The following is a 12056-nucleotide window of genomic DNA, read 5'->3' as shown; positions in this document are numbered from 1 at the left end:
GCGACATCCTGAACCACCTCACCCAGCTCCTATCAACGTGGAGAAGCAGCAGCTCTACTCTGAGTCCTTTAAAGTGATGGAGCTCCTCACTCTGTCTCTAAGGAAGAGCCCAGACATCCTTCAGAGAAACTCATTTCTGCAGCTCGTATCCATGAGCTCTTTCTTTCTATCACTATGCACAGCTCGCGACCACAGGTGAGGGCAGGAATCACTTCATCAACAGCCCTCTCTATACCACCACAGACCACCCCGACCTGTCTGTCACCGTCTGCACGAGGAAAAGAAATCCCTGAAACTATCAGAAGTTCACGTGTGACTTCTGCTGCGTTCTAGTAGACGTCATCAATCCATGAAATCCAGAAGCACCACAGCTTCTTTCCAAATGCTCAAACAAACAAACAAACAAACAGCACTTGGACGGGTTTCATCTGGCACCGGTATCTTACACTGGAAGACGTCTCACGCATCCAGTGTGCTATATGAGAGCTGTTTTTATGTTTACACATGTTTTATTATTTACTTGAATACACCACAAAAGTTCAATGACAATAAATCCTTTGTGATGCCGACAGCAGCTGCGTCATTTCCACAAATCAAACTTTGTGGGCTGGATGCAGAAAATACCGTGAGGGGGGAAACAACAGGAAAAAAGCATCTGGATTCATTTCTGTTAAAGGGACCCAGTCGTCAAATTACCTCTGAGACTGCCTGACTGATGCTTCCTCTCTGCAACACACTTCCACAAAAACCCATAATATTCCAGGAATCTAATGAAGTGGACATCAGGGATTCAGCTGCGTGTGCATGTAGGTGAATGTTTAGGTCTGTCGATTGAAAATTAAGATCAATTCCTCCTTAATAAATGATTATGTTGAAACCAAGCTGACATTACAACTGCACCAGTAGTTACACAGCTGCTGCAGAGAGCAGTGATTTACATACAGGAGGAAATACATTCGTGTAATAAAGTCTTCAGTCATGGTGGTCTGAACTTACAGACACTGACAATGAAGTTTGACCAGTGTTCAGCCAGCTTAGGAGTGATAGGCTGGCTTCAGGCTACAAACAAGTCTGATCTTCAGAAATAAAGTGCAGCTTATTCACCTGGATGATCAAATAATGTTTGCAGCAGAGCAGGAGGAACAGCTCAGAGAAGCTAACTCGTGCCATCTCCTACAATTTATTCCTGTTTACAGCCCTGCTCTCATCATCGGCTGCTTTTCATCACATCAGAGGGTTAAACTCCACCTGGCCTCACAGGTCTGACCGCACCTTACACGCACTGGCAGCAGGAGTGACTCACAACAGCATTCAGAGGAAAAGCTTTAGATCAGAAATGATACTCAGCTATGAGTTTATATCAGCGTTATCACAGTTACTGCACGGCTCGAGGCAGCGCTTGATAGATTTAGCCCACATCTCATCCTTATTTCTTTCACGGCACAGAAGCAGTTACACCCAACCGACAGGCGATGGTGAAAAGAGAAGGACGCAGTCTCCATTTTTAGATTTAAAAACGACTTGGATATTTTATTTCTGGGGCTTATCCTCCACCGAGCACCTTGTTTTGGTGTTTTTCTTGCTTTTCTTGCACCACATAAAAGTTTTTTCTGTATTGAAAGGCATTTTTATGTTTATTCGACAAAAGCAGACAATGGATGTACAAGTTACCACCCAAGTTTTCCAGTGGACACTCCCTACTGACGAGGACAATGATTCACTCTGAACCATGTGATGACATATCAGGCCCTTCCTTGTTAGATGTTGTCAGTAATGTTTTTCTGGAGTCGTAACTTCCAAACATTCTCTTGTCAAAACTTTTTTCTTCCTCGAGACCAATCTTGCTGAGCTGAGCAGATCTCGGCTGGAACTGAACTAAACAGCAAGTGAGTTTGACCTTTTAGGGATGGACAAAAGAGCTGCACTGTCGTAATATTCTCCATATTCACTGAAACTTAAATCATAACTGGGTTTTTTTTTTTTTTTTTTAAACAGTTAAATGAATTAGGGCCTTTGTATGTCAAAAGTAACAATCTGCAGCTTCTCAAATTAAAAAAAAAAACAAAACAGATTATTTTGCTTCTAAACTGATTTGAAGATATGTGTTACACTCTATAGGTGAAACGTGTAACAATCTGGACTAAAAAAAAAGATTCTCTACTTTGAGAAGCATTTTAAGGATGAAGATCATCAATTAATCGATTGATCCGTCATTTGCGGGGACTACAGGTGACACCTTAAAAATCCCACAGTGAAACAGTGACCATGAACACACCACCGCACTTTTTTTAAGACAGCCATTTACCGTTGTAACAATTAGCCCAACACTTAAACGCAACACTGACACACCGGACTGTAGGGATAGCTGTCAAACATGTCAGCACACACACTCACACTCATTGACACACACCGACATGCAGCTTACCGGCTGGCATTTCGGTACCGATGTACCGCAGTCCCCGTGTGTGTGTGTGATCGTCTGCCGAGCACCGACGGATCCGGGCTCAGTTAGTTAGCCTCCATGTAGCTCCTTCCCCGGCTGCTTTCTCTTTACCTGTAACGGCAGAAATCACCTGACTGTGGCTTCATAAGACACCTTCAACAGAGAGGCCGGGAGGCTCGTTAATGGGCTAAACAGGAACAGCGGTGTAAACACGGACCGTCCGGGAGGAATTAGCCCGGGAGAGGCTAATGTCTGCGGTCCAAACGGCTGCGGAGGGTTTACGGAGCGGAGACAGGCGGGAGGGGGACGTTAGGGGGAGAGAGTTGAGACGGTAACCGGTGGACATACCTGTGAGGAACCAGCAGCAGGAGGGCTCGTCAACTCCTACACATTACTACAGTGCTTCCTGCTTTACGGTGACAGATAAACACGGAAGTGTGTGTGTAGGAGCCAAAAACCGCCCCCGCTCTACATATGCTGCCTGCTCACCGGGACGGTGCTAATTATAGCCGCCTACGGGACCCCGGAGCTCACCGCAGAGGGTCAGCGATGCGTTTTTAGCCATGATGGAGTTCAGTCATGTTACCATGAGCTCATTATGAGATACATCACCTCAGCGCATGCTGGGTTTAAGTATGAGGGTCCAAAACGAACACACACACTGACTGAATATTTACATGATTATTTACATTTCAGCCTTTTAAAAAAAAAAAAACTATGAGAAAGCACATGGGGACAGTGGGAAAGAAAAACTCCCTTTCAACACAAAGAAACCTCCAGCAGAACCAGGCTTAGGGAGGGCAGGCATCTGCTGTGATCAGTTGGAGGTGGGGGAGAATACACACTGTGAAAGAGAGCCAGAGATGAATAACTAATGACTGAATGCAGAGAGGTGAATTAACACAAAGAGCCGAGTCAAGATGTAAAATAGTCACAAAAACTAATTTTGTGGTTATTTTACTATTTTACTCATCACATTTGGAAACCACTATGAGCATTTTGGCTGCTGTCATACTTTATGGAGATATAAGTGTTTGACCCTATTTAGATAAATGGGCCGAGTGTTTATCAGCTAAATTATAAACCATACAGGTCTGCACACACTCACACTGCTAGGTTATCCACTTACTGCTAAGTAACAGACTATTATACTAGAATGGCTCTCATCAAATTTGAAGCACAGACTGCAGCACACAGACATGGTTGAAATGTCCTGTGCAGGTGAAGCCCAGCACACAGGTAGAAGCAACAGCTTTCTGTTTCTAACCTGTCAATCAAAGTGGCCACGCCCCTAACTTTAAGCCTTACCATTACTGTCAGTAGAGACCTAAAGTGGTTTTTGTTTGTTTACTTTTGTAGCAGGTTGTAAACATGTTTATTTCTGCTGTAAAGTTGGGAATCCATGAGGACTAGGTTGGAGGCAGCCCCTAGTGGACATCAGAGGAAGTGCAGTGTTTGTCATGTCCATGCTGGCTTCATTTTACAGCTCTGATGGTTTTGCTATCAGTACATATCTACTCTTATGAATGCTGTCTGGATGTGTCACTCTTGTTCCTACTATACGTTCCCAGCTAATATTTCAATGATGAACGTTTTTTTCCTGATGTTTTCATTAAAAATAGATTTGAAGTGACAGCTGTGTGAGTGTCATCAGCTCATCTGCTGGAAGTTCTTTTAAAACGTAATCTCTATGATGCAGCTCAGCTAATTGATGATGATGAAGACACTAAGCAGACTGCATCATATAGTTTATGATAATAAAAGTGGTGGCTGTAACAGCTGAGGCAGATTCGCTAATAATTCCAGTCCCATATTAAGCTGAAAATCTTTCACTTTCACCTCTATAAGTGTGTAAAAGAACGCCTTTCTAACAGCAGAGACTATAGCTGACCAGATTCATCCCAGAAAACAAAGCCATTGGACGTCTGGCATTTGGTGGGAGGGGTCTATGTTTCAGTTTTTCCTTTAATTTGTCACATGTTAGCAAGATAAGAGAATAAATAATGATCTGCAGATGGTAATTATCTGAACTCTGCTAAAAAAAAAAAAGAACGCACAACCCTTCAGAGCTGATGTGTAAATGTGTGTGAAAGTGTGCCGGTTGTGCTTTTTAAGCTCTTAAGGACATTTGCTGCACTGTCCAATAGACTTAAGGGTGATTAAGAGCTTTGGCCCCACAGATGGCACGCCGAGCGTCTGTTAAAGTCAACTGCAGCCGGCAGCACTCTCCCTCCGCCTGACGCAAAATACACGAAAACACATTTTTTCTGTGTGTGCGTAATTACTCTAATGCAGGAGATGCCTGCGTGTCACATCTGGACAGAGTGACAGAGGTGGGTCAGCTTATAAATAAAGCTGGGGGGGCGTGTTGTGATCACCGAGCAAACATCAACAGATTTATCCGTTAGTCAGCAACGTTTCGCTGTCAGCACAGAAACACAGACGGTTATTTAACCAGGAAGATGTTTCACTCAGCCTGTTTACATGTGTGTGAAGGGGGCGGGGCTTCACACACAGAGAGCTCTGTCTAATTTTTAAACCAATGGGATGTCAGATAGGGAGTAAAATAAACATCCATCTATTGCTTTTTTCAATGTAAACCTTTTAGACCCGAGTTTAAAATGTTAAAGCCACACACACCTGATCTGCTGACAGGTGAGTCCCTGCGGGAAGGTCAATCTTTGCATACCTGCCGACATTCCCGTCTCTCACATCCTGTGAATTATTGATTGCAAACTGTTTGTGCCATTAAACATTTCAGCCATGAATGCTTGTTAATTATAACATTTCTAACACACCAGGCCAGTTTGCTGCCACTGAGCCGCTGAAAACAGCCGATTTTAAAAGCCAGGAAGCAGCTGGGAAAACACTTATCGTCACCCCCCTTTGAAAAGTACGTGGTGATTATTTTGTGCTATCAGAAACAAATCCTACTTTAATATATTAGCTGCTGTGTGACTGAGAAATGAACACATCCTGCATCGTATGGAGTCAGTCCACTCATCTGCGATTCTGCTGAGGCGCTGAGACCATAAGTGGCCTGTTCACCGCTGTCTCATCTTCTTCCTGCTCAGGAGGCGGCGGCGGCGTGCAGCACAATATTGACAAGTGTAATCAGCGAGCCGGTGAGGTCAATGAAACGTTAAAACAGTCACAGTTTTCTCATTACCTCCAAGATGGCTGCTGATTGTCGGGCTGCTCTGGGATGTTTTTGTGCTTCGAGTCAGAACCGGTTTAGTTTTTGACGAGCGGCTGCGGTGAACAGATGAGACTCCTGATTGGCTCTTTCTGCTGCTCTCTGAAACAACTTCTGGGTAAAATTAAAGTTCATGTCAGCACCAACAGGACAGAAACAGACAGGAGCAGCATCTGAAGATGGGTCATTTTTAAAGAGAGGTTTTGGAGGAAGACTGTGGCTGAATCTGGAGATGGTAACTTAGGATCAGCTTTCAGTAGCAGGGTTATCGCAGAGGTCACCTGGTGGTCACTGAATCACTCACAGAGGGAGAGAATAACTGCAGTCAGCCTGAGCCAGTGTGTGCTGATGAGTGCAACCTGTCTGCAACACGTCTCCTTGCATAATGCTGCTGCATTTGTTATGATGTTAATTATTCAATTCAATTCAGTTTTATTTATATAGCAACAGTCACCTCAAGGTGCTTTGTGTTGTAAGGTAGACCCCACAATACTACACACAGAGAAAAACCCAACAAATATTGGGTCGGTGTATCTGGATCTGCCTTGGAGTGGTTCTCATGTTTGTCTGAACGATGCGTTTCTGTGGCGGTTTCCAAGTACAGGTCATCTGCCACTTCCCTTTCCCACGGTGTGTCACCGGGTTCTTTATTGGGCCCCTTACTGTTTCTAATATATCTACTTCCTCTTCAGCATATTTTGAGCCCCGTTGAAGACATTTGCTATTGCTGCTATGCAGATGGCCTTCAGTTATACATTTACTGAAACTGAAGTCCTTGTGTGTGCTCCTGGCAGATTTGTATCTACGATGATGAAAGCTCTTGGTCCTCTTTCGACATTTGTTAAATAATCTATCAGGAACCTTGGGCTAACTTGCAACTCTGCTTTCACTTTGGATGAAGAAAGTTTGAAATCCCTGTCAGTGTAAAAGTTAAACACATTTTGGGCCATTTATATGAGATTACAGGAGATCTTATGCTTTGGTGAGTAGCATGAAATGTGTAATGTTTTACAAACCTGCCTCCTACAAGCCTGAAAATGTGATGAAAGTTCACTCGAGTGAAAGAAAATTGAACGCGCCCTTCCTTCTTCTTTAAAGGAGATATTCGACTCTATGGGCAGCAGTTCACTCTTATTAAAACACATCAATAACTGGAGACAAAACTCGGAGACAAAACATTAACTTTAATGTTAAACTGTTATTTTAAAGCACGCATACATAAGACTTTAACTTTCTACACATGCACGTGCACAAACACACACGTTTCCACACAATCCTCTCTGCAGCGGTGTAGGGTGGGGTGGGGGGGTTCAGTCACCTTATATATAGAGTCAAAATGTCTTGTAACCTTTGCATGTTCACACAGAGAGCAGGGCCAGCCTCCCTCCTGGTGATTACACATATTTTTCTCGGTGTGCTGTTTAAACTGCTGAACTTCCGTCTGCTGCTGTTCTAAGCTCTCCACCAGGCCAGCATCCAACGCAGCTGGAAATGCGAAAAGCTCACTCATGTTAGGACTATCTGGAGTTTGCCTCCACCTTGCAGAGTGAATATCTGGAAAAACTATAAACACACACTGTGCAATTAAACTGGAGCACAAGTCAACAAAACAGACGTGAATCCTGCGTGGCGAAACTCGGTTACAGCAGCCTCAACTTCAGACGCCGTCATCCGGCAGTCTGCAACGCCGTCCAGTCAAACTGACGCAAACGCACATTCCTGCTAACTTTAAATGTTTACATCATGCATGTTTGAGCAAGGAGTTGGAAAATCTAGTCTGTATTGTTCCTTTGGTTGCTAGCAACCCAGCAAATATTGTTCTAAGACTGACTTTATCTCTGCTTTTCTTATTTTTAGTACGAAGGATAAACTGAACTACTCTTGTACCCAAACTTTACTTTGTTTAAAAGTCCAAGAAAGATGTCCAGGTGAAAGGTAGCTGACCAGGACTAGAGCCCGAGAAAAAATAGCAATTTAATGTCCACGTCTCACAGGTGCCTAAACAATACCAGGAGCTGCTTCTGTTCTTTGAAGTTTACGCTGCATATTTCTGTTACAGGGTAAGACGTGATCCGTCATGAAGAAGAACAATAACATTTCTGTCAAAACATTTGGACAACGCTGCGTGATCTCAGACTGTTCCTGGAAACCATTCTTGGAGGTTTTCTTAGTTGTTTACAAGAAAAAATGAAAGAAAGGCCAAACAAACCTGAGCATTCATCGTGAAACATTATTCAGCCCATAACGAGCTGCACAATAGGCAGTAATCACAGCAATTTGAGGCAGGAAATTATAGATTGAGGGCACTGGAGAAACTTTTTTCCTTTAAACTGTTTTCATTTTAAAAGTCAAATGATGAGTCGTGTGTCATCAGTTTGAGTGAACAGACCCGAATTTTTATCTCCTGCCAGGCTTTCCCTGAGTTAGGGCTTCGATAACTCCCCACAGCGCACACGGACACATGGATGGTCTTTGTTCTTCCTCTGTCGTTGGCACAGTCCCACCTTCAGGCTCTGAAACATCCCTGTAGCTTTGAAAGGCTTGCCTATCTCCGGACTTGACTTGGAAAACCAGTGGATCAACTCTGTGAATGATTGACGTGATTTCATCGTTTTAGGCAGTGCAGCTGCTCGTACATAAAGCAGACAGTGGGTGTGAAGAGCAGAGGAGGGCCGGGCAGGTTAAAAGAGAGCGCAGCATCTCTCAGGATATTTGATGACAGACTGCGAGGCAGATTACACTCATCTATTATCTCCGTATGAATGACTCTGCAAATTGTTTCCTGCCTGCTGAGTTTATTTTGCATGACTAATAAGCAAAACATTTACACTACCACTGCAACAAATTAGTCTTTTCATTACTAATATGGTTCATGAGATGTCTGTAAATAGTAACTGGATCCCAAAGTGAAGATGTGAGATGTTCTCGTCAATCGTTTAAGAAGCTCAAAGACCAAATCTGCCAGTTTCGTCCTACTTCTGCCTGATAGATCGCTGAAACAGGGAAATAATGAAAATTGTTGCTGTTTTTAATGTTTAACTGCATACGAGAATCCCCAAATCTTCATTATCTCTAAAAATCAACAGTTAAATGTTAAACATGAAGCAATTTTCATATATTAAATGGTAATAATGCGCCAGCATGAACAGATTGTACCTCAGCTAAAAAGAGTTTTTTGATCGTCTCCTTGCTGCCTAAATCTTCCTCTTCAGAGGCAGCGCTCACGCTGAAGCCGTTAGAGTGTCATCCAGTCTGAGACAGAAGGCAAGATTTCCAGCTCAGGGGATATATTACATGTAAGATTCATAACCCTGACGGCATAAACAGACCCTGTTTATGGACTTTCAGACGATCAAACCAGGAAAGCGAGGAAAAGGAAAAGAAACAGGTTTGTGCTCATTTCATCTGAGTCACCAGCTAAACCATCAGGACTCGTCTTTGTTGTGTAACAGAGACAGGGCCGATTGTGCCTCAGCCACAAAAAGCTTTACATTCAGTTGTCACGATTTAGTAAATGAAAATGTAAAAATAAAATGAATTCAGTCGTTACATGTAAGATTTAAATTTCCAGTTCCTAGAGTTGACCTTTGAAAGTTTTCTCACCTTCCTCTCCTTCATACGTCTGAAGCCTCATACATGTGTGTTGATAAACTCTTTTGCATTTAGTGTTATTATGAGAAACCTTATAATTGCCTAATTTTGTTTATTTGTTCTGTTACAAAAGCAGGCATTCTTACTTTTGTTTAATGTTTTAATCAAACTTCATTTTAATTCAACACAAAAACAAAACACTGTAAACAAAACCACAGAACAGAAACAGACCCAAACTCAGCAGCCGAGCAGTCTGTCCTCAGTGCAGGCTGAAAACCAAACAGCTTGGATGGGCTGATGCGGTTTCTCCTCTTAGTATCTGCTTCTTCTTTAAACTGCAGCCAGATGCTGCTTTGTCTATTGTGTCAGTCATATTTATGTGTTTTTGCGACGCACTCGCACTCTCCTCCTCACCGCTGTCTACCATCTCACTCACTGACTGAGGGGTAGTGACGTGTGGAGCCATCCTAAAATATCCATACTTCCGATACCAGCGTTTCATGTTGTAGGATCACTTCCCATAAGAATATACATACATATATATATATATATGTAACCAGCCACAAGCCACAAAACCTGGAGCTGACAGGAGCCTTAAAGGTCTGCAGATTTCAGCATGGAGCATTTAAATGCAGACTAAAGATCTGTATTCTGCCAGCTTTGAATCATTCGTCGGCGAGTTTCATTTTGAAAAGCCGAGGTGCTGAAACGAAATCAGAAGTTTAAACTGTAAAAACATAATGACAACGAACAAAGCCCGCTGCGCTCGTGCGCTCTCAGGCTGTCGATTCATTTCCGTCAGATGCGAAAGGTGTCGCAGCACCTGTGTGTCAGCTGTGGGCCCTGTTCTTCATCAGGAGGCTGAGAATAGCAGCACTCGGATGAAACTGGGAACCGAGGTTTGGAGGAATGAAAACAGCGAGGCAGTGCGAGTGCACCTGTAAGTGTGAGATCACAGTTTGAGCAGGAAGGAAAGTTTCTGACACACGATAACAGCTGCTGAGCCCGAGGTGGAAAACACACTCAAAGTCTGACTGACAGGAGGGCAAATAATCATCTGAACCTGTTCATGTTCCTCATTATATCATATTTTATCACTGTTCTGGTAACTTTGTGTGGTAGTCATGGGTAAAGGCCTCTTATTGGATCATCGCCACCATCATGTCACTGATTAGTTTTGGACTCAACATTTTGAAGCCTCAGACGGTCATTTTTGGAGACATGAATGACCACATTTGGAGGAGATGGTGGAGCTCCGTGTTTGGTTCCATGTCTTTCTGCATCTTGTACTCATCCTTTGGTGTCCCTTTGCTTCTCCGAGCCTCTTTGTGTTAGTTTTGCTTCTTTTCACACACATGAGTTACACTTCTGGAAGAAATCTTCATGTTTATTCGCTCTAAAAGGGCTCCGAGCTCTCGTTGAGCCTTTGAATCCTTGAAAACTTTGGCAGGTCAATGTGACGAGTTGCGTTACAGCTGATGAGCCGGGGGTTCAGGAGTCCCACAGCACAGAGGGAGAAATAAGCCCACTCCAATGTGGCTGTGAGTCGAGGAAACTCTGAAAACAATGAGTCATCCTCCACAGAGGGGGAGACGGCATGTCTGGAAGAGTGAGGGGATGAGGAGATGAGCAGGCAGTGGCAGGTGGAGGAACAATGGGTGTTTGATTTCCTGCAGGGATGCGCACATACGCCCAAACTGGATTTTAATTACTTCGTATTCTCTCACTCATTGTTTGAGCTTCTGTGTACTCCAGTATCCCAGTTCAAACCAACCAAGCTCAGCCATTTTCTCAGAGATTAGTTTCACTCATAGCTACTAATTTTTCTTTTATTGTTCTTGCCTTGTTTTATATGTAAAAATATGCTAACATGAGCTTAGAGAGGGGCCAGCAAACATCTGAGAGGATGTTTGCTGGCATGTATATCATATTTAACTTGAGTAGCGAAAGACTGCGGGGTGTGTTTGCTGTTCGGCCGGGCTCTAGTGATCCTTGACCTCTCAGTCTGCTATCGAGCTGGCGACAGGATGCAGCCAGGGAAAATGTGTATTCCCTGGTTGGTTGGCATTGTAGGCAGGTAGCTTTTGCTCGATGACATGCATAAGAAACCTCGCAGCCATTGTTTTGGTTGCCAGCAGGTTGAAGAATACACGTTCTTCCCCAGCGATAGATCGTTACTGGGGGGGGGGGGTCATGGACTGGTCTGAAGGCCTGTGCGACTTTCCCAGGGATTTCCAGAAACAGCTCACAACCAGTTGGGGAATATTGATTTTTCCGTGTGGATCGCTCTCTAAGCCTTTGTGACCGAGTCCTTATTCACTTGATCATACATCATCACCGCGGTTGTCCGATGTCCAAAATAGCAGACGACATCGTTTGTGGTCACATCTGCAAAAACTCCGTACATCTGGACTTCTTTTCCCCCTGCTGGCCACTAGAAAGACTGCAGGTTTAAGACTGCTTGGTTTTAAATATAATCTATGTTAATTTATGAGGAAATGAGCACTCTGAGTAACTTTACTCTTAGCTGGTTCCACATCATAGTCTTCTTTCTTTTTCTGCTTTGGATTCTTAGGTTTAAATGATTTGGTTGTTTCACCATGAAAAGTTTCAAATAAATTGAAACTTGCACATAAAATCCCAGTTTAAATTCCAGATGCCTGATATTGTAAGTGTATTGAGTCCCCTCACTGTTTCCCTGGGAGGAGAATGAGACAGGCAAACAAAGACGAGGACACGACAGACTGCAGAACCAGGCTCTGGGTGTAGAAATCCCATTCGTTTTATTTAGTAACAGGTGACCTGCAGCTTCCACGGGTTAGATCA

The 12056-nt window shown here is 43.5% G+C and overlaps 1 protein-coding gene across 1 annotated transcript in view; it reads right to left on the bottom strand.

The window, feature by feature from the left end:
* Nucleotides 1–3118, bottom strand: part of efr3a (EFR3 homolog A) — a 112885-nt gene extending 109767 nt beyond the window's left edge. The window contains exons 1-2 of the mRNA XM_080861815.1: nucleotides 2792–3118; nucleotides 2426–2554 (exon numbers count right to left, since the gene is read on the bottom strand). Of these exons, the coding sequence (XP_080717941.1) occupies nucleotides 2426–2435 (10 nt within the window). The 5' untranslated portion in view covers nucleotides 2436–2554; nucleotides 2792–3118. The remainder of the gene's footprint in view (nucleotides 1–2425; nucleotides 2555–2791) is intronic.
* Between the last annotated feature and the right edge of the window lie 8938 nt (nucleotides 3119–12056).

The sequence above is a fragment of the Rhamphochromis sp. 'chilingali' genome, assembly GCF_963969265.1.
Source record: "Rhamphochromis sp. 'chilingali' genome assembly, chromosome: 16".
Lineage (NCBI taxonomy): Eukaryota > Metazoa > Chordata > Actinopteri > Cichliformes > Cichlidae > Rhamphochromis > Rhamphochromis sp. 'chilingali'.
This window is presented reverse-complemented; position numbering and strand designations above follow the sequence as displayed.